The 24,030-nt window shown below is 34.7% G+C and overlaps 1 protein-coding gene, 1 long non-coding RNA gene and 1 other non-coding gene across 3 annotated transcripts; 2 read left to right on the forward strand and 1 right to left on the reverse strand.

Annotated features, from left to right (window-relative positions):
- The first annotated feature begins 347 nt into the window (after positions 1 to 347).
- LOC126968167 (chymotrypsin-1-like) lies at positions 348 to 19,065 on the forward strand. Its single transcript, XM_050813024.1, has 6 exons — positions 348 to 351; positions 1,553 to 1,715; positions 2,797 to 3,043; positions 5,341 to 5,487; positions 5,980 to 6,078; positions 18,672 to 19,065. Exons 1-6 carry the CDS (start codon positions 348 to 350, stop codon positions 18,765 to 18,767), a joined length of 756 nt encoding a protein of 251 aa, XP_050668981.1. The 3' UTR covers positions 18,768 to 19,065.
- Trnal-cag (transfer RNA leucine (anticodon CAG)) lies at positions 810 to 893 on the forward strand. Its single transcript has one exon. It is a non-coding gene; the product is annotated as a tRNA-Leu (tRNA).
- On the reverse strand, positions 12,209 to 14,778 carry LOC126968439 (uncharacterized). The gene is made up of 2 exons (XR_007730202.1): positions 14,589 to 14,778; positions 12,209 to 13,158 (listed from the first exon to the last, which is right to left on the reverse strand). It is a non-coding gene; the product is annotated as an uncharacterized LOC126968439 (long non-coding RNA).
- Positions 19,066 to 24,030: the final 4,965 nt, after the last annotated feature.

A 24,030-nucleotide genomic window follows, 5' to 3' on the forward strand; every position in this document is an offset into this window, starting at 1 on the left:
AAGACCTTTTTTACCTTAAGTACTATTTTTGTGCCTTCTTGATAAACAAATTTGAATTTTGAATTCTAATTAACGCAAACAGGACTTGAATCATGTTTAATTAAGTTTAGTTTTTATATTTGGGGTCAACTTTGAGATTTTTTTGTAACAAGAAATTCTATGACACCATGTTTCCACATAAGACAGTCGCTATCATATCCTTAAATTATTTAATTTAAGCATATATTTATTTCAAAAAGATCTATCTTCTTTTTGGTCGCCTAAATCATTTCTGAAGGTGGTACTTCAAAGTCTTCGTAAAGTTGGTCATGATCGATATAGAGTTGTTCAGAGAGTGGAATATCTTCATGGGTAATTTGACATGGGGTGAGCTGATCAGTTCAATGGTACCTTCTATTTAATTCCCTTTGATTTGGTTATATATCTATGTACTTACTTTATTTTTAAAAGGTCCAGAAGCGAGTGTTGGTGGGTACCCTCAATAACTTATAGATTCCATCCATCATTGAATAACTTGGGACATTGGGAGCTTAAAATAGGACCAAGTTGGGTGTGGGCTTAAAATTTCACACAATTTTTTTTTCTCAATTCAGTCCTTGAACGATTGAAAAAAATAAAGTACTATTTTTGAAGTCTGTTTAAAACTAGTAATAATAGTCATATTATATTATGTATTAACCATAGTGAACGGGGCCAAATCTCGAGAATAAATAATATTTATATGGGATTTTGATAAGTGAGCACACATCTTAAACTCGTGACGTCACTTATAATTTATTAAGTAGGAGTATTTCGCACATTTTCTCATCGTCAGGATGGCCGAGCGGTCTAAGGCGCTGCGTTCAGGTCGCAGTCCACTTCTGTGGGCGTGGGTTCGAATCCCACTTCTGACAGACTTTTTTTTACATTATTCATATCTTTAGTTAATAATATCGTAATTTTAATCTTTTTACATCATAATATACAAACTCAACTACACTTGGCGTTAATTCTCATTACGTCTAACTCAGAAATTGACACTAACATTTAGTACAAGTATTTTTTTTCATATTGTATTGTAATAATTCAAATTTACTTATTTTTTATGATAAGCCGTCGCCTTTTAACGCTACGATATTGAAATTATAGATTTTTTTACTTATTTTGCTCAAGGTGAAGTGCCAAGTTCAATGCACATGCGTTTCATATGACGATATTCAACAACTTGCATAGACAAAGATTCGAAAATAAATCCTCTTCGAGCTTTGGGCGATCTCTACTTGTAATTGTTTTAAGCTACTATTAGGCTACGATGTCTTTTTTTATGAAAATAAGGGTCGAGACGAGTAGGACATTCAACTGATGGTAATTTATACGCCCTGCCCATTACAATGCAGTGACGCTCAGGATTCTTGAAATACTCAATAATTCTGAGCGAGACTTCAACTGCGCTCCACCTTGAGATATAAGATGTCACGTCTCATTTGCCCAACAATTTCACTAGCTACTGGGTTTCTTATAACTAAGCGATTTTATTTTTATTCCACAGTAACCTCCGAGTTATTTTCATCAGAAGACAAGAGGGATGACTGGGAGAGAATCGTGGGGGGTACGAAGGCTGCTAACGGGTCCGTACCTTACCAGGTCTCCCTGCGTATCTATGGAGTCCGCCACTTCTGCGGTGCCTCCATCATCACTCCCAGGGTCATACTGACAGCTGCACATTGTGTTGACAGGTAATTTGATTGTTACAGGCATAGGAAGAATATTAAAAGGCATAAAACGCATTTTTTTTCTCGAAATTGATTTCCTTAGAATTATGTTTTTGATGTTACTTCTAACACTACCACCGCTTCGGAAACAAATGGTGCTCTGAGAGACGACGAGTGGCTCAAGAAACTCTCCCAGCATTATTTTTTTGCGGTCTTTTTAATAAAATATACAATATTGTACTGTCGTTGTCATTGCTTTAAAATAATCATAATCTAGTCCCAGGCTATCGGATCACGTAGATATTCAGCTGTGGAGTAGTAGGATTTACGACAGAGCCATTTTTTAATCTAACATTTAAATTTATTTTTAGATAATGCCTGAACAGTGGCGCGGACTATATTATAAAAGTGTATATTATAGTTACCCTTAAAGCTATTATGTATCTTATGAAGCCTACTAGAATTACTTACAAGCAATCCCTTATTTATTTATTATAATAAATCACTATTGAGGGCAAGTATATGACAATTTTTGGGACCGTATATGAAATTTTCATAAATATTGATGAAATGAACAGTCAAAATATTTATTTCTTTAAATTTTTCTATTAATGAACGGAACATCGACTGGGCATTATATTATAAAAAAAAAGTTATTTGCGTATTTTTTTCTTTTAAATGTGTTCAGTACTGGTAGCTGATAAACTGTTTTTGGTTATTTTAAATATCGGTGAATAAAATACTTATCATCTTTGGAAAAAGAGGTTACCAAGAGGTACCAGTGGGAGGCTCCATTGCACAGGATGCCGGCTAGATTATGGGTACCACAACGGCACCTATTTCTGCCGTGAACTAGTAATGTGTAAGTATTATTGAGTTTCGTTCTGTAGGGCGACGTTGCTAGTGAAATTACTGGGCAAATGAGACTTAACATCTTATGTCTCAAGGGGACGAGCGTGATTGCCGCTCGGAATTTTTGGGTTTTTCAGTAATCCTAAGCGGTACTGCATTGTAATGGGCAGTGCGTATCAATTACCATCATCTCAACGTCCTGCTCGTCTCGTCCCTTATTTTCATAAAATATTAGAACTCATATATCTTTCAGACTTAAACCAGAATACTTCAAAGCCATAGTTGGAACTAATCAGCTGAGAGCTGGTGGCAAGGCATACGACATCCGTAAAGTGGTACAGCATGAGAACTATGACGACAACGTGATCAAGAATGACATTGCCATCATCTTCACCGAAGAGGCGATAGAGCTTAGCGATATAGTTGATGTTGTAGAGCTGAATGATGAGCCGGTGATGAAAGGAGAGGAGTTGCTGTTAACTGGTTGGGGAGCTACTTCTGTAAGTCTTTGTACCTTTTTTACATGCTTTTTACTTGCTAATTAATATTAAATTTATTGAATTAGGCGTTACTTTGCGGAAATCCATAATTATACAAATGATTTAAGTTTTCTTTAGTGTTAATTCCGCCAATATTTGTCTTTAAAACAATTCGAGACGTGTTTCGCCTCTACACGAGGCATCCTCAGGACGTGTTGTCTCGCCAAAATCTGGCACGAGTCTCGTGCGTGTCGAATTGTTTTAAAGACAAATATTGGCGGATTTAACACTAATGAAAACTTAAATCATTTGTATGCTAAATAATACTTATTTATTTATGTATGTTTGTTTGGAACCGATTCGGGCGCGATTTTGACCCACTTTTAACGGACTGATTTCATTCAAATTCCGTAGATTTATCGAGGACCGATTTGTAAAATTATTCCATTTTTCAATTTGCAAAATACGATTTTTGTTAATTTATATAATTTTCATCTATCGTCTATAAGGCAGAAGTTGATGTTAATTTTAAATTTCAAAATAGATTTTCTACTTTTTAGTTAGTTTTCGTTTTATATTAAGTTTTTTGTTCTCAATTTTTAATTCTCAAAAACGAGCAGCATTTCACTATAGTTGGCTGAATAAACCTCGCGTATTGAGATAGGGACATGTCCTAGTAAATACTTAAAATAGTCTCCACTCAAAATACAGTTTGGAACCTGACTATTGCTTTCTCAATTTTGACGTCACGGCGTATAAATGTGAATGTAAGTTTGTTTCTTACGCTTTTACGTCGGTAATTGATACGCCCTGTCCATTACAATGCAGTGCCGCTCAGGGTTCTTGAAAACCCAAAAAAATTGAGTGGCACCACTATTGCGCATGTCACCTTGAGACATAAGATGTTAAGTCTCATTTGTCCAGTAATTTCACTAGCTACGGCGCCCTTCAGACCGAAACACAATAATGCTTACACATTACAACTTCACGGCAGAAATAGGCGCCGTTGTGGTACCCATAATCTAACTGGCATCCTGTGCAAGACTCCTACTGGTCTTATTGTAAAATGTACATCGTCCTACAAAAGAAGTTGAAGGCATAATAAGTTAATATTTGTTCCTGGTGTAACAGGTTTCTAGAAAAAATCACTAATTCGTCTACAGTCTTTGAACATACATTACATTATCAAGAATATACTAATAGGCATCGGTTACAATAACAACGACAACCACAGCCTTGAAAATGTTACACAAAATATAATGAGTTTCTTGCTACTTCTTCTCATTAGCTCAACCCTTTACGAAGTAGCGGTAGATTCAATAAGAAAAATATTTTGTTTTTGACATTCATAAGTGTCATTTCCGTGACCTACGTGAATAAATTGATTTTGATTTGATTTGATTTGATTTATATATTATTAGTATACATATGGATCCAGAGACTGTGCTTGTCGTAAAGCACGCGAATTGATAAAGATTGGCAGTTGCAGAGATTTCCGATAGAAGTGGAAACCTAGAACCTTTTTAGAATGTTTGAAACCATTCAATTATTAATTTCAATTTATTTTTTAAACTTATTTATATAAATTTAAAAAATTTATACAGAAACACAACTACACCAATGCACAGTGTATACATTGACCATTTCACTAAATACATTCAATTTCGGTGACGCGAACTCACGAAATTTCACCAGTCAAAACAGTGTGAATTTTTTTTTTTTTTTAAATTCAAAATTTCAGGGCCGGATTTAAATTTAATGCCTCCCCTGGGCACCGGAAAAAAATCCGCTTCAATAATTTTACTAAAACTTATAGTTTATATATTCTATTTTTCAAAACTAAAATACCTAATTTGTTGCACAAACTTTATCAAAACAAATACTAATTATTTTTTTGTAATTCCAGAAAATAAAAATATCGATTATTATTTTAGATCTCCAAGGTAATAAATTGATTAAATCGTTTTTATTTTTACTAAACGTGCCATAATTATAATTTACAAATAATGGATAAATTGAATTTCTTGAATTATCAATTAAACCAGAAATTATTAATTAACAGAATTAATTAATTATATTGAGCAACATTGATAAGACTAAAAAAAACTTTTTTTTCACTTTCAAAATTTTGCCGCCCTAAAAATTATGCCGCCCTAAAAATTTTGCCGCCCTAAAAAATTTCGCCCTGGGCACTTGCCCCAACTGCCCCCAGTGTAAATCGACCGCTGTGTGTAATTATGTATATTTATATTTATTTATTTTATAAGATTTTCCCCTACCTTTAGATTTCACTTCAATAAATATTTAATTATTTCTAGTACCCAGGCCGTCTGCCCAACGATCTAATGCAGCTCGAACTCCGAGCTGTTACGTACGACGACTGCCAGGAAGCGCACACAGCTGTTAATGCTGTCTTCGAGAGCCAAATCTGCGCCATGACAAAAGCTGGGGAAGGTGCCTGCCATGTAAGTCACCCTATTATGTTATTTTAAGGAATAGAGGATAGACCAGCATACGAGTCACCTGATGTCAAGTGATCACCGCCACCCACATTCTCCTGCAATACGAGAGGAGTCTCATGAGCGCTGCCGGCCCTTTAAAAAAGTGTACCCGTTTTATTTTTGAAGGTACCCTTGTCATTTAATCCTGAAAACATCGCTCACGTTTTGCACGTACGAGGCAAAATAATAAAAGGCATTTATTTTCTCAAAATTGATTCCTTTAGAATTATTTTTGATGTCATTTCTAACACTACCACCGCTTCGGAAACAAATGGCGCTCTGAGAGAGAAGAATCGGCGCAAGAAACTGTACAATATACACATTGATAAATAAAAAAAATGTCACGAACAGTTTGTCTTTACGCTAGTATATTTTAAGCCACAGCATTTAATATTTAGCTGTTTTAGACGTTGACTCTACATAGAGCGTGTGATGGATGGGTATACCTTATTTCAGGGAGACTCTGGAGGTCCTTTGGTGAGAGAAGGAAGACAAGTGGGCATTGTGTCTTGGGGTATTCCCTGCGCCAGAGGAAAACCAGATGTATATACCAAGGTGAGCGTTCTAATGTTAATAATTAGACTTCGTTATTACGTCATGGAAAAAAAAATAAGAAAATGCGGTCGATCAAGGATAATGAACATACAAAATATAGATATTTATAAATAAAGTCTGGTAAATAGATTTTGGGACACTGCCACATAAATAAAAGATTTTTTTTTTCAATGTACAAATCAGGTTAAAAAGGCATAAAAGGCATTTATTTTCTCAAAATTGATTCCTTAAGAATTCTTTTTGATTTCATTTCTAGAACTACTAGATACTACTACCGCTTCGGAAACTCTTCCAGCATTCTTTTTTTGCGCTTTCTTCAATAAAAATATACAATATTTTACAGTCATTTCTATCGCTATAAAATAATCACAATCTTGTCCCAGGCTGTCTGATCATTTAGATATTCAGCAGTGGAGTAATAGGATTTACGACAGAGCCTTTTTTTTTTATAAAACATTTAAATTTATTTATAGATAATGCCTGAACAGTGGCTGGGACTTTATTATAGAAGTGTATACATTTACCCTTAAACCTATTATCTTCTTATGTATGTATGATTTAAAAGTAAAACGTTAAAGCTTAAACAAGGTAATTATTCCAAATCCCAGATGCCTTGGAGTGCACAATAGCAATGATTATCTTCATATACTTATGTTTAAATACTTCAGGCAAACATTTTGTGCGGGAATTTTCTTTTTCATAATTATTGATTCCTTGAGAATTCTTTTTGATGTCAGATACGGCGCAGCTGTACCAGTATTACTATTTGCGCTCTTTAAATAATATTACCATTATGTAAGTAGTTTTTAAATACACAATTCTGTAATCTGAAGTCCAGTAATGAAATTATAATAATATTAAAGTTTTATTTAATTCCATACAAAATATTTACAATCAATTTATCTAACTTCTAAGGAATCAATGGTTCGTATTTTGGGGTAAAAGCCTCCTGCAAGTAATTCCATTCAGTTCTGTTTACTGCTGTCTCTAACCAACTTTGCCCCGCCACCGCTAAGTACTATTTCATCTGCCCATCTAGAACAAGTAGCCTATCATTCTGGTGCCTCAAGGTCCCGACCATATCATTATTATTTATGTCTATCTGCCACAGCTGTAGAGATATTTTTAACAAAGCTTTTATATTAATTAGAGACAATGGCTGGAACATAACTTTATTATAAACTAGCTGACCCAACAGACGCTGTTCTGTAAAAAGAAAATATGGCGTAAGTATTCGGGAATAATGTACTATAAGGTCATCGGAAATGTGTAATCTTATTTATGTGAAGATAATGAAACAAAAACGTATTTCTGAATGATCTTACGGATCGTTTCGCATCAAGCAATTATAATTGGTGTAAAAAAGGAACTACTTAAAATGATAAGGATTAATATTGTATTTATGGAGACAGCTTTTACATTACTGCTTTATAATTGCCTATTTTTTTAGGTATTAAAATGGATATAGTATGTTATAGTTAAGATATAGACATATTATGCCATCGCGGACTTTTCTGTTCATTCATAACAAAGAGGTAAAGTATGTTAGGTTGCCTGGATCTACAATTTTCAACTTGTTCTCGAACAAAAATGATCCGAAATCTTTTATAATGTGCGCAAATCTACGCCAGACAAAGTCGCGAGCGTCCGTAGTATTAAAATATTATCAACAAGAATACTAATTAAAATAGAGGTAGTACAAGACTTTACAAGATCTTCAGAATAATGCCACCTAGTGGAGTATATAACACCAAACAACACACAAGACATTTTGAGAATTAATAATTGCGAAGATTCTACATGTAGAACATAGATGGCGCGTAAAAGCGAATTCCGGAAAGATTGCCTATTTCACTAATATCGGCCAATAATTCTAACCAAAATCCACATTCGCACAAAAATTGATACCTGCTGAAACTGAAATGTGTTACTAGGGTATAATTAATATTTTTTTTGTAATTTTTGTTATCTCTGTCTCTAAATTGTAACATCAAGGAACTTTTTCTATAAGCCGTTAGATGGCGCTGCTTGAAGCTGTGATGAAGAATAAGCACGCGCTGTATATATTTTAAGTGATATTGGTCTACCAACAAATTGTTTCTTTAGCGATGTGTTACAAGAGAATGTGGTGATCACTTACCATCAAAGTCTTTTTGAAGTGAGAGCTTCTAGCGCTATATGCTATTAGTACTCCAGTATAATGTAAAATGGAATTTATGAATCTGATATCGAGCTTCGTCCAACATTGAGTATTAGAGGATTATAGAATAGCTTTATTTTTCGAATAGCAGATTTTTAACTCGTTCGTTTCGCTATGAAAATATAATGAAGTTTTACTGATAACTGATTTATACTTTATGTTCACCGAATAAATCAATTATTGTTATTAATTTATTTATATTGTGTGCCTCTGGCCTCAACATACTTGGTAAAAGGGTAATCTGATTTTTAAATTTTTATCAATATATTTTATTGCTACGTCGGTACTTTTAGTTTGAGCTTAATTCCCATCATATTTATTATTTAAAAATTCATAATTATAAATGATATTAGTGATAGATTAATATAATACGTGTTGGTTATCGCGACGGAATTTAATATTAGCCGAAATTTTACGAAACGAAAACGAGATTATCAAGTTGCTTCAGAAAAATTAGTAATTTTATGGGAAAATACTTACCCCCTTATTCATAATAGTCTGCTAACTTAAAGCATTGCTAATTCTCACTCTGTCTTCTTCTATTGACCTAAGTCAGAATGAGAAAAAAACACTCCTAAGCGGTTGTTTAAAGTTAGCGGACCATTATAAATAAGGGGGCTAGTCTTTTGTATCGAATATTGTTATCGCGTCGCTCTATATGATTAGTTATCACATACCTACCTATACTCATCGAATATACTCGATGTTGGTATTCGGTATGTGAATAGAGATGGTCGATATGGAAAAACATCGATGTTTTTGGTAACAAATAAAACTGTTTATTTTATTGAGAAAATGTGTTTATTGTTATAAAAAATCCAAAGGTAAAGAAAACAATTAACATTCCCAGTATTTTTGGGCACAGTCTGTAATAAAAAATAACTTTGACAGGTGTCTAACGGCCGTTCCCAATATTCAGTCCATCTCGTACAAAGATAAAAATCGTAACTATCGTTGACTTTTCTGGCCCAATAAATTTATCGACGATAACTTACCTTATCCGTACACGCTGTCTGTCAATGGGACGACGTATAGCTAACCAACGATAGAAATTTGTATGGAAATTGCAATTCACGCGTCCCAATATAAGGCGATTATTGACAGCTAATTACTGACAATAGAAGGTAGTAATTTTTCTCTATCTGTAGATAGTATATTGGGAACGGCCGTAGTAGTAGTCTCATCTAGTGGAAAACAGTAAGTCATTTCTAATGACTATATAACTTGATAGTTGAACCTAGTACATCCGATACACACCCTGATGGCACCCTAAGGAAAAGTTGACGTTTCGATATTTTATTCTTATAAAATCGATGTGTCGATTATACTAACAGCAGTCAACACGCGAACGCGAGAGGTCGCGGGTTCGAGTTCCGCATCGTTCATAAAATTTTGATTTCAGTTTTATTGGTGTTGTAACTGTATTTCAAAAGCGTCTATGATGCACGGTGTCACCGCTTCGATACTCGCACGCCACTTACCAATTTGTTTACGTTTTTATTCGACGGCTTTATAAGGTCGACAACGCTCTTGTGATTACTCTGGTGTTACAGACCTCCACTTTCATAAAAATAAATTGTATGTCTTACATTAAGGATTGGTCTCCGCTGCGCCCCAACTAGATACCGCAAGCGTAGTTGCAAAATGCGGCAGCTTTTACTACTCCCAAAATGGGTGCACTCCAGCCAGTCCCGAACAATGTGTGACGTTGACGTAGGGTTGCCAACGTTTTTTTACAAGAAATAAAGTATATTCAGGTCTGTGAAGAATATTAAACAGTATTTTAGAAAAATGAACAGTATTTTATTTATTTATTGTTTTAAAACATATTTTTTTGAACTTCTCGCACAACTTACTAATTTAATCTTGTTTAAAAACTTCATACGCCTCACCACAATTATAACTAAAATTAAATTAGGTAATTCACGGTCCACGTAAAAAAAGGTTATATGTGAATGAGAATGAGAAGGCATACACTCGCATGTCTGTCACTGACAGTCTTGAATATTTGACATTGACAGATTCGTTCAGAAACTCAGTGTGATTTGTTTGTGGTTATGCTCACGCTGTGCAGCAGTGAGCGCCCTCTGACTTAATAAAACAAAGTGTGAGCGAGTAAGTATAACACATAATGTGTTTGCATGCTGAAAACAGTATTTTGTATACTTTTCAATATTCTTATAATACTGTTGAAAACAGTATACCAACCTACGTTGACGTGCCACATGTTCTGTTAAACTTTACTAATAATTGAAACTAATATACCGGTTGCGTAGTAATACGTTGTAAAAATAATTACAAGAAATAAGAAAGACACTAGGATCGCATAATATCATCAGTAAGTATTTTGTATTTATTCAATTTCAATGTAAAATAACATGAACCGTATGTTACAACATTTGAAAGATGATTAAGTGTCAAGATTTCACGCACACAAGCATCTAATAGTAGGCGCAATAAAATGGCTATTGTTCTTAGGTAGTGCGATATCTAGTTGTAGCGCAGCGGAGACTAATCCTTAATTTAAGGCGACACTAAATGCCAACGACCTTGAGCGATATGAGTTCACGGCTGCCGGCCCGCCATCAATGTCACAAATCCAATATGTTCAAAATTCTTGGGTGGAAATCAATTTACATGCTTACAATCCTCGTTATTCACTACTAATCTGAATAAATGAACCTACACAAAAAAGTAGAAGCTATAAGAAGTACCAAAAAAATGCGTCACGCCATGCCAAAAAACTTGTTTAACTTCAAAGAAAAGTGGTAGTTCAAAAAGGCTCGGCAGTGTTAACTATAACCAACAGCAAGCATTAGCAACCTACAAATAAGACTTAAGGATTACAAATAAGACTTAAGGATATGTGTAACAGGATTAAATAGGGTTCATAGCTCGAAATGCTATACTTTCACCACAAAACTTGTCTAAAACACCATGTTTGCGTGTTTTCTGCTCACTCTTCGCCTTAAGTTTTATGTGTAGCTAAAGGAAGTCAACAAACGAATGAGAATGAGTGTGTCAATTATTCACAGAAGGCGAGGGAAAGAGAAGGAAGACAGTTGGTTGATAGACGTCTGTCATTTTGAAGGCTCGGAGTCGTATGGCAGTACGCTTTACCTTTTGCGATACATTACAATTGAGATTATAATGTCATTGCTACTGGCAAATGATCCGTGTAACATGTAACATCAAATGTTTCAAATGCTTTAAGTCCTATAATAATTCCTTGTTATTATACATTCCTACTAGGCGTTCCCGCCCGTTTCGCTAGGCGAATTTTAAAAGGAAATAAATTAAATTTTATTCATCTTATTACAAATACAATAAAAAATAAGTAGCCTTAAACCAATAACAATAAATTTCGCATCGAATTTGTGGTAGTTTCATGTCGATACGATCAGTTGTTCAGGCGTGAAAGAGCCTGAAACATAGACCATTTTCATCATATACATATAGATAATGAAGCGTGTCCTACCTAAGCCCTCTGAGGAGCCTACTCCTAAAAGTAATAGGTCTCGAGGATATAATTTAAATCTCAGCACAGTAACACGTTTCCTAGTTAGTTAGCCTTTTCACACACAGGAAATCGAGGATAGGCGTGCTAGCGCAAGCAGGGGGCACAATTGATCCTAGAATTTAAGTGCATTTTAATCGCCATATAATAAAAATAATAATAATTCCTTCAGTTCGATCCTACTTGAAATCTCGCCAACCATTTTAGTAGTCACTTATAAACCACCAACAAAGTTACTTTAAGCCGGACCATATCAAATTAAATTAAATCAAAATCAGTTTATTAATCACATTGCTTGGCCTATGTGTATGTCTCAATGGCTTGATCCTATTGTAACAAGTCCGTTTTCTCCTTTCGGATCTATATGTGAGAGTAAACATAATATATATAGCTAATATTTAATAAAAACTCAATAAGGCTTCAAAAATTAAGCGTTTAATTTGAAAAAAATATATATTTGCAATTTCGATTTACGATATTTTATATTTGTGATTCATCGTAGGTGTAGTGAAGTATGAAGCACTATGTTCTAAGTGGAAGAAAGTGCAACTCGATCACTCGGCTGTGTAAAGGCCCTTGGCCTAGCCTCTATCAAACAAACTTCACCCTCATAGGAATTGCTAACTCTGCACTTGTGTTGGACACAATTAAGACATATACTATGTGACCCGCCATATTTACGCCTAGAGATAACTGCGCGAAGTCAATATACTTGACTCAAACGAGCACACGAAAATTTTTCCTATAAACACGATCATCTAAAAAGATGCATCATAGTTTCACTTGAATGTGATTTGTCATTCATACTCCGTTTGTTCAAATTCATTTTTCCTTTCTTTCTTGTGCATCACTACATTGAGTGGATCATGAGCAATCGGAGTTGAGTTCAGTATATCAATTTCCATATTGGACACTATTTCGAAGATCTTCGCTTTAGCTATAGCTCTTTCTCTTATCGGAAAAGACCTAACTGTTGTCGTAATACCAGCAAAGAACTGCTCTATATCATCAGAAGGTGTGTTCTTTCTACTGTCAATGATATATTTCATCAACAATGTGCTCGTTGTTTCCTCTGCATGTTCATCCAGTTTCTGTCTTTTCGGAGGCGGTGAAGTAGAAATAAATGGCTGGTTGATATAAGGCTGAACTTCGTCGATCAGAGACACGTCTTCTGCCTCGTCTTCTGCATCGTGGGATGATGTCAGTAGGCTTGTTTTTCTTCTGAGCTTCAAGTAGGGTAATAAGAAGGCCATTTCATCTTCGTACCTCCATTTCTTTTCGGACACTCGCCCATTTTTTCTTTTCTTTACAATACGCCTGAATGCGTCTCTCAGTAATGCCCAGGATTTTTTACATTCTCTGCCTGTAATAAAGAATAATTATTTGAGTTTGATGTATTTTATCTTTATTATAGACATTTTGAAGGGACAAAAGATGAGCGAATAGATGGGCCTGATGGTAAGAGGCATAAGAGAATCAATATTATTATCTTAGTATAGAAGTTGGCCTAAGAGCCTACACAATTATTATTAGTAACACGAATGCGAGTAAGATTGCGCATAAAAACCTACAGGCGCTTTAAAACAGTGAACAATTGTAACATTGATAACAGTTAATCAAAGTTTTACGATTATGGACAATAATTTAACATTGACGTTTGAAAAAATGCCATACAAGTAAACACTTTCCATTGGTTACTTATGAAAAAAATAATGTGAATGCAAAAATACCTATAAGACAGTTTTCTTATGATAATGTACCTAAAATAACTATCATATATCATTTGAATTACATAATATTTACTTTATACTATATACATGTTAATTAATTGATGAGTGATGATGAACGTCCACTTTTACCTTTAAAATTTTCTATGGCGCATTATGAATTGTGTTTAAATTCACTTTGGTCTATTAATGCGGAAGTTGACAATAATATGTCATTACATTCATTAATATTTTGAAGAAAAAAATGTTAATAATTATCCTACTATATTTTTATTGGACACTGAATATTTATGTATGTATGTATGTGTACATGGAACTTTTTGGCCATTTCCTTAATAGTTAGTGATCGGTTGATATAGCTGTGGTTTTTTTTTTGTGAACTGAAGAATAGGCAACAAGAGTTAGTACGGTTAGTAATAAACACCCATAATATTAACTACCTTCTTAGTATCTAATCTAAGTTTAAGGGAGAAATGTGAGAATGTAGCATATTAAGTAAATCGTATACAACTAAGTTGAAACCTATTATGGTGACGGTACAGACACGCACGAATCGAACATACTATTTGTTAAAAAATATCATGCTTGGTTCACATAATATAAAGAACAACAAACGAACAAATCGATCGATCGAATCGAGGGAAATATATCTCTTTGACTTGCCTTTGATCTACTGTATATTATGTACCTGCCCGCATCGATCATTATAATATGTAGGCCCGGGTCCCGGCTTTATAGTGTGCATACCTTAGCCTTACATAGAGAAACCAGACAGCCATGTCACGGTCCAATGACGCTCCAATACCGATACGTCACAATATGGAATTACTTTCAATTGGAATTGAACTCTATACCAAAGAGATAAGACGGAACTCGATTGATATCGAGTATCGAAATTTGAATCGAAGGTAGGTACATGTTTCTACTTTTAACACAAGTATTATTGCATTATGAATGTAACTTTAACAATTAAACATTATTTATATCTATTTAGCCTAACATAATACCAATTTTATGAAGAAACTAAAGTCGGAGTAGGTACATGTACATACTACATAATACTTACCGTCCATATTGAGCTTCCTGCCAACCTCAATCCATGTTTCATCCTTTTTCTGATTATCACAATATTTCTTATCGTTCAGATCATATAAAAGTTTGTACTGCCTTACGACTTCAATTAATTTCTCGTTGTTCATAGCTGTTGTGGTTTTTGCGCGGGAAATGTGAATACAAGATGTCTGCCCGCTGCCGATGCAATGGCGTCACTAAGCCGCGCCGGTTCAGACATGGTTCGCGCAGTCCCCGCAACCCGTAGATAATAGACAGTTTATTCGACTGTGAACGTTTCGTATAGGTACTATACGGCCCCGTTACGATCCTTATTAGAATGATTATTACAATGCAAAAACTGTTTTAGTACTTTTACTTTTGTGTGATGTGTTCGTATAGAAGGGCGTGTGTGCCGGTGTGATTAGCATTTGGATCATAGTATACTAAGTTTATGATTTGGATTCGTGTTTATTTGATTTTAACTTTTTCTTTAAAAGCTTAAGGAATCGTTATAACCATCCCTATATAATACAGTTGGACTCGGTAACTGACTTCTGTTCGGGGTGAAAGTTAAGAAAAACGCGTTTCCCCAGAAATAAGATATAGCTTGACCGGTTTTTCGTCTAAAAATCCATCATAATGTAAATTTATACTCAAACGTTTGGATATAAGCAAAATATAATTATAAAAATTAATATGTACTTACTGTAAGTAGGTATGTACCTACCAATAGATTTTAAAATACCTACCAATTCATAAAATTTGAATATACAAAAATCCACACTCTGATTTGAATACGTCATATTTAATACAAAGTATTTAAAAATTCTATTCACAAATGGGGCAATATTATTCGCTCAATTTCTTTAAGCAGCCTTAAAAATCAGCATTTTGGTGGTACTTAGAGTACGTGTACTTTTACAAATTCTTTAGTTAGACTAAAGGTAAAAATAATAAACTAACTTTGACTTTAATCAAAATATAATATTTAGATACCTATTATTACAAATTATGTTAGGTTAATGCATCAAATCTAAGATAATTTATAATTAATTTTCATTGTTTATTACTTTTTATGAAAATATCTTTTATATTTTAAACGCTTTTTATGTTTGAACTTGATTCATATATTGCAAGCAGCACTTTACAAACTTGTTTCTTTTGTAAGTATATTACAGGTAAGTATTGTAAAATACTTATTGATTTAAATGGGTAGCCATTTTGTTTCTTGTACCTATGTGCTGCTCACGAGCTCTACTTTTCCCGAACATAATATGGTATTATATTCAGTAATTTAAATTAAATATAATGACGATTGAAAAGCGATCAGTTTAAGACTGTTTGTATAAAGTTTATTTGACTTTGGCTTTATGTAAAAAAAAAAAAAGTTAATTTGCCCTTTAGCCTGTCCTCTTGACTACAGGATATCTCTTTCCCTTGAACCGTCGTCGAGCTATCTATGGCACTTCGTGTGAGCTTGAGTTTGTCATTCTACCGTTTGTACTGTCGACCTCTACTTCTTTTGTTCGTTCTTTCCTTTATCTTTCTTTTATTTTTAAAATAAAATACTGGTGAAAGTATGTTTGTGATTGGTGAGGAAGTTTATTAATTTATTTCTTTTTATTACGTACCAATGACGTTCTATACATATAGACAATGCACCTAATACAAAATCAAAGCCGAAATATGGCACATGCCACAAATGACATCATAATAACCTTCGACTGCTATGTCTATACATTTCTGCGTTTACTCTAGTTGTTTAAAATATTATTGGTTAATAGGCAGCAATGTAAGCACTACTTCAGTTTCAGCTGCGTATTTTGAATTTAGAACCCGATTTGGACAGTGACATCAGTGGAGTAACATTTAGGTATTTTTTTAAATCAGAAAAAGAGGAAAGGTTCAAATTAAAAAAGAGTTATCAAAATCGGTTAACCCGGTCGAATGTTCTGAAGTAACAAACATAAAAAGCATACCGACGAATTGAGAACCTCCTCCTTTTTTGAAGTCGGTTAAAAAGGGCGACTCTATTGTTTTCATTTCTGACTGTCCCATTTTGACAAACGGGTCCTGTCTGGGGACTTGTCAATAATTGTACCATATTTAATGAAAAAATATTCGTTTTATTAAAATTACTTACGCTTTTTGCATATCATTCTTATAAAAATAAAACCTTACCGATGATAAGTCACACCATATTTTTTTTTGAGTCATTGATGTATTATTTAAGCACTTTTTATAGCACACTTAGGCTTGTTGATTGACATACAGTTGACACACGACTAAGGAGAAAAGTGTGCTTACATTGTCTTAAGCACACTTTTTCCGTTCCGTTATCAGATTGCTAATGATATGTCCATATGTATAGAAGGTCATTGTTACGTATATAAAAAATTACAAGCCTCTCCTCTTTATATTAATATCAAAGAACGCCCATTCAAGAGTTCCCTACACAGTATAGAGCAGGGGTGCTCAAACGGTCGATCGGGATCGTCAGGTCGATCGCGAGTGCTTTTTGAGTCGATTCCGAGAAAAAAATTCGGTATAATAAACTAAAATCAGTAATTATGTACCATCTAAGAAAAGTATGCTCAGGACATGCAGTGTCACGCTTCACCATCCAAAGTCACTCTTTAGTTAAGCTTAGAAATTTAGAACGCGTTTGTTTTGTAAAGAAACTCGCACGCGTTTGTTTTGTAAAGAAACTCGCAATTTTGAATAATAATTATGAGTTTTTTCATTGACATTTAAGAGCAGACCTAAACTTGACTAAAGAAATGCATATTTTGCGCAAAACTAATATCTATGTCATCGTGACACTCTACCTAGACGACAATCCATCATCACACATACTTAAAGCCTCAGAGCCGATCGATCGTAGTCTAACAATTTTGAGGTAGATCGCCAGCAGTTCAAGCTTGAGCACCACTGGTATAGAGTATAGACGAATTGAGATCTCCCGCCTTTTTCGAAGTCGGCACAAAATTATACTTACCATCAAAATGACTACGAAATATACTATGAGCGTTGTATTTTTTTTGTTATTGTGATGGTGGTATTACGTACTACGTGCATCAATTATGTACCATAATAATAATAATAATTATAATTATAATATATTTATTTGCATAAACATAGTATACAATGGTGTTTAAATTTAAATAAATAATAAGAGCTTACATGTTTTGCCAGCACTATTCCTAGCATGCAAATATTTAAACACAATGAATATAATCAGAATTTCATTTCCATAAATTCCTTAATACTATAAAAATTATAATCATTTAGCCAACTATATAGTTCATTCTTGAATAGAATTTAAATTTTTTATGCTACTCGGTAACTTATTATAAATACGAACACAATTACATACACAACTTTTATTATATTTGGTAATTTCTGGAACATCATGAAGAACGAGTCTTTGTGGATCACGTCGGTTCCGCGGATTTAGATCATTAGCTGATTTAAACAATTCTTTATTTTTTTTACAAACATACATATCTCGAAGATGTAAAGCGACGGCAAAGGTAACAATCCTAGTTTTTTAAATATGGGTTGACACGATTGCTCAGGATGCATCCCGTACATTGCCCTAATACACTTTTTTTGAGCAATAAATGCTCTCTTAATATCTGTGCTGTGTCCCCATAATATAAGCCCGTAGCGCAGTACCGATTCTACATGTGCGTGATAAGTCATTATAGCAGTTTTTAAGCTTGTTACTCTTTTGACTTGCTTAAGCGCATATACGACCTTATTTATTTTCTTACATATATTATCTACTTGCTCTTTCCAATTGAAGTTCTCATCTATTATTACTCCTAGAAACTTTGTATGTGCTTCTTCTTTAATTGTTGTTATTTTTAGTTGTATATTGTATTTAGGATTATAAAATTATTATTTCACTGTTGTCACTTAATAAGGTTTATTATATTCTATTAATTAATATATTTATAAGTAGTTTTAAAGTCTATTTAACTAAACATGCCGGACAAACCTCTGTGGTTTTTGACCTGTTATATAAATAAGTACAATGAATTATAATTCGTCAAATATAAAAATAATCATTTTCAATTATTCACTTCAACAGGTGGAATTCTTCATGGACTGGATTGAAAAGACACTCCTCGAAGATGATGAAGAGCATTTAATGTTTATACAACGAAAGAAACTGAACGGATATTAGACTGTCACTGTATATAGGCGATAAAATAAAACAATTTCACGAGACCCTTACCTAAGTATTTTATTACCATTTCTCTTTTAAACCTTATTGAAGTTATACTTCTTTTGGCCCGATGGAGAAAAATGATGAGAGTGAATTTTTACGATGCGCGCGCACACTGACACCTGAATTCTACATCGTGAAGTTAGTTCTAGGTGGCATGAAAATCGATAACTATGTTCAAGTTGTATATTCTAGTATTTTTATATTTAGAACACGTGTTTCGTAACAGTACAATTAAACAGTGTGAATAAATAAATATTATTTTGGTGTTTATATTAAATCAATTTCATATAAGACGGTGATAGTATTTACTAATAATTTATTAGTATATCTATATAAATATATTGAATATTATTGGTGAAACTGAATTGAATAAACTGTTTTGAGTGCATTTATAGATTTGAGGTTAATTATCGGTATGTGTTCAGACTTAACGCCTATTAACGCCATAACGTAATATTTGTGTTACGCCAAAGCACCCACATCAGGCGCTTGAAAATTCTTCATACAACTGTCATGTAATCTATCACTCTCAATCTGAACTCATGTCACTTGACCTACGATCATTGTACAATTCACATCTTTTTTGAATTACATTAATTTATTAATTATCTGGGCATTTAATTTACACCATTCTATACGCTAAATATAGAACATGGTGGTCCATGAGGGGAACAAGGGGACACCGGTTAGCGCCTACCTAACCTAACCTTTTTTTTTTTTTTTAACGAGGAGGAAATACTTTTACGTACTACCCCCGTGCACTATATGGCACAGGGAGTGTGGGACTCAACCACTTAGACCATCTTCTACATAGCTAGAAGTTGGCCAAGTTTGGTAATACCCACTAAAACCTCCTCGAAAGCAGAGTTCCCCTTTTTGCGAGGTTCTCCGGGGTCTTTGCAGGGCATTTCACCGGAGAACAACCTAACCTAACCTAACCTAACGATCTTCAACATCACATCAAATCATTCCTGTGGATGGAGCCTTGCAGTGGATATTTCTAAAATCACGGGCTCTATTGGAAAGCAGTAAAACAAAGAAGATTCGAGCAGTTACGAGTTCGTCCGCTAAGATAAGTGTCCATCCTTAACTAATTCCTTAAAAACCTAATAACTATCAAAATAATATTCAAAATCGTTCGTCATTTGTGTTTTTAGACAAGTTTTACAGCGTTTTATGCACGTAAATTTGTTATTTAGTGCAAAATTGCATCATCTTTTTTACCTACCCACATGTATAAAAAAGTGAACAAAGGAATTAACTTTTAGCTATTTATCGCAATATTATCTAAATTAATACATAAATCATTCAATTGCCATGCCATTTCATTTGAATTACGCAGGAATTGCATTGCTATTTAAATAAAGAGAATCTATATTTAGTTAACTGACTACCAAAAAAGAAAAGTTTAAATTATATTGTTTTGTTGTTGTTTGTTCGTAAGTGTTATATTTAATGACAGAAGAAATGAATAAACAAAGTTTACGTGATTTAATCACTAGAAGAACGTCCGCCAACGGACAAATTACAAAATTTAAAAATTATTCAAATAGCATTGCCTGTTTAATGGAACTAAACAACGTTCAATTAACGGAGTTAGATTTAAAACTCACCAAATTTGAAGCTTTGTCTATGAAGGTTGATGATTTGCAGAGTGAAATAGAGGTTTTAAATTATGAAAATATTTCGGCTGAAATTGAGGAACGCGATAAAATTGAGCAAGATATAATTATGAATATAGCAAAGGCCAAAACTTAAGTCTAACATTTCCCCAAAAAATTAGAATGCGAGAAAAGGCGCAATTCGGGTCACAACGCGTCATGTTGCATAGATGATCCTAATCACCCCCTCGAATTAGGGTTGAAACTCCCTCAAATTCAAATAGCCAAATTTGTTGGCGCATATTTCCGTTGGTTGGAGTTTTGGGATACTTTTGAAAATCTGATACATAAGAATAATCGCATATCAGACATCCATAAATTCCATTACCTCGTATCTTATTTGCAAGGCGACGCGGCCAGGATTATTTCAAATTTGGAGGTGTCAACCAACAATTATGCTGAAGCGTGGAAGATGATTTGCAATAGATACGACAACAAAAGAATATTGATTAATCATCATTTAACATCATTATTTAATATTAAACAGCTTCCACGGGAATCAGAGCGATCTCTACGATTTTTGGTTGACCACGTGACCAAAAATTTGCGCGTCTTAACAAGCCTAGGACGACCCACTGACAAATGGGATGTACTAATAATATTTATGTTATCATCTAAGTTAGATATCAATACGTTGTTAAAATGGGAGGAATATCGCAACAATTTGGAAGGCGACGTACCTACCCTCGAACAATTTTATAAATTTATGATAGACCGTGCTGATGTGCTCGAGTCATTGAATCGTAATAATCGGTCTGACGTTACTAGCATGTCAAAGGTGACCAGTGCCCCTGTGCGTTCTATAGCTAATAATAATTATATTCAAAGGCAAGGTTAAAAAAGTGTCGTAAAATCGTTTGCGAGCACCAGCAATAATTATAGCAAGAAACCAAATACTACATTTATGTGTATTATTTGCAATGAGCGTAATAGGATATATGATTGTCCAACGTTTAAAGCGAAGGGGGTTGACGAGCGAATGATGGACGTGACGAAGTATAAATTGTGTGTTAATTGTTTGAGACAAGGTCACCCCGAAAGCGAGTGTCGCATGGGGTCATGCCGTGAACGCGGCTGCACCGAGCGTCACAATAGTCTGCTCCATCGCCCATCATCCTCCTCAAGCCACCTCGCTCTCATTGATGAACAAGATGAAAATGAAATTATCGTTAACTATTCTAATCACAATACAAATCAGGTGTTATTATATACTGCTATCATTGAAGTATCGAATCCAGTTGATCAACAAAAGGTCAAAGTTCGTGCTCTCTTAGATTGCGGAAGCCAATCTTCATTTATATCTGAGTCCCTAAAGACCAGACTGTCACTAAAGTGTCGCCACATGGACACACTAAAGGTCATTGGTATAGGCAACACTTCTTCAATGAATGTAATTGAAAGTTGTGATATTCAATTGAAAGCAACAAATAGTAATTTCAGTGCAATGTTATCGTGTTTTGTTTTAAATGAGCTCACCGGTCGTTTACCAAAGACGCCGGTTGACATCAAGTCAATTAAATTACCAGAAAATATTCAGTTGGCTGACCCCATGTTTTATCAGCCAGCTCCCATAGATGTACTAATAGGTGCTGATCTCTTCTGGGACATTCTAGGAAACGAACAACGTTCTCTAGGACCAAACAATCCTAATTTAAGGAGTTCACAGTTAGGTTGGATAATCTGTGGCCCTATAAATTCAGCAGTATCTAGCAGAAGGATACACTGTCTCTTCATCGCAAAATGAAAATATAGAACAGTTGGTTTCTAAATTTTGGGAGTTAGAAGAAGTTCCGAAAAAGTCAATCATAAGTGAAGATGAAAGCGAGTGTGAAAGGCACTTTCTCGCTCATACTATAAAGTATATATAATATAGAGATATTCTTCTCTAAATAAGTTACAAGTTAATTTGCTTACGTGCAAAGATTCATATTTAACACTAGAAATAGCAATGCGAAACGTGCAGGTTTATTAACAGTTGAGGAATTACGTGATTCATGGCATTCATTATGTATCATCGCTAAAACTCAATCCTTCACAACTGAATAAGACCTGCTAACTAAAAATAAACCGTTAAGTAATAAAGGCAAAATTTTAAGTTTGTTTCCGTTCTTAAATAATAAAATAATTCGAGTTGGAGGTCGGTTGGATGCGGCTAATTATTATTCATATGAGAAAAGGCACCCCATTTAATTTCATGCCTCGCACAGGTTAACAAGACTGCACTTTGAAAGAGAACACGTCAACAATATGCACGCGGGTCCTTTACTGTTACTATCTATTGTGAGGAAAACAGTGTGGCCAGTAAACGGACGACATCTCGCATGGCGGACAGTTAATAACTGTGTTCGGTGTAGACGTGTACGCGGTGAAACGTTGCAACCTAAAATGGGTAATCTACCACTCCAACGTATAACCCCAGGTCATCCGTTTTTGTCAGTGGGTCTGGACTTCGCGGGACCGTTCACGATCGTAAATCGTAAGGGCCGTGGAAGTCGTTTAATAAAATGCTACATGTGTTTGTTCGTTTGTCTGCGTTATAAATGCATCCATCTTGAAGCTGTGAGTGATTTAACTAAGGATGCATTCATAATGACACTTCGGCGTTTTGTAGCGCGCAGAGGCAAACCAACGTAAATATTTTGTGATAACGGAACTAACTTCGTAGCAGCCGCAAGGGAGTTAGGATCATTTATCAAGCAAAATCAAAACCCTCTATTTGATTTTGCAAGTCAAAATTCTATCCAGTTTAAGTTTATTCCGGCTTACTCTCCTCATTTTGGTGGTATATGGGAAGCCGGCGTTAAATCGGCAAAATTCCACTTAAAACGCGTCGTTGGCAATAGCCATCTCACTTTTGAGCAACTTAATACTTTGTTTACACAAGTGGAGGCGATTTTGAAAGCCGTCCCTTGTGCCCCCTATCATCTTCTCCTAATGACCTCCTTTCCCTTTCCCCAGGACACTTCCTGATCGGGAGACCGTTAACTGCTCCACCGTCGCAACATCTGGGTGATTCTAAGGAAAATAAACTTCAATGCTATGAGCGCTTAGAAAAAATGCAGCAACACTTCTGGCAAAGGTGGCAGCGTGAATATCTATCTGAGATGCAGCAGAGAACAAAAAGTAAAAGCAGTACATCAAAGCTGGACATAGGAGATATGGTACTCTTGGCAGATGATAATGCTCCTTCACTCTCTTGGAAGCTCGGGAGAGTACTACGCCTCATCACGGGAGCTGATGGAACAGCGAGAGTGGCAGACATCACCACTAATAAAGGCTGTGTTCGCCGATCTCTAGTAAGGCTGTGCCGACAGCCGAGGAACTTCAATGTTGAAAGTGATCTTTCAACGGCCGGGAGGATGTTCAGACTTAACGCCTGCACAAATATTACGCCAAAGCACCCGCATCAGGCGCTTGAAAATTCTTCATACATCTGTCATGTAATCTGTCACTCTCAATCTGTACTCACGTCACTTGACCTACGATCATTGTACAATTCACATCCTTTTTGAATTACATTAATTTATTAATTATCTGGGCATTTAATTTACACCATT

Source organism: Leptidea sinapis, chromosome 15 (genome assembly GCF_905404315.1).
Source record: "Leptidea sinapis chromosome 15, ilLepSina1.1, whole genome shotgun sequence".
In the NCBI taxonomy this organism is placed as follows: domain Eukaryota; kingdom Metazoa; phylum Arthropoda; class Insecta; order Lepidoptera; family Pieridae; genus Leptidea; species Leptidea sinapis.

Bases quoted from the DNA above. Each gene is read 5' to 3' on its own strand.
- LOC126968167 (XM_050813024.1), top strand. The intron at 1,716-2,796 runs GTAATTTGATTG...TATATCTTTCAG, and splicing joins GCTGCACATTGTGTTGACAG to ACTTAAACCAGAATACTTCA. The intron at 5,488-5,979 runs GTAAGTCACCCT...ACCTTATTTCAG, and splicing joins CTGGGGAAGGTGCCTGCCAT to GGAGACTCTGGAGGTCCTTT.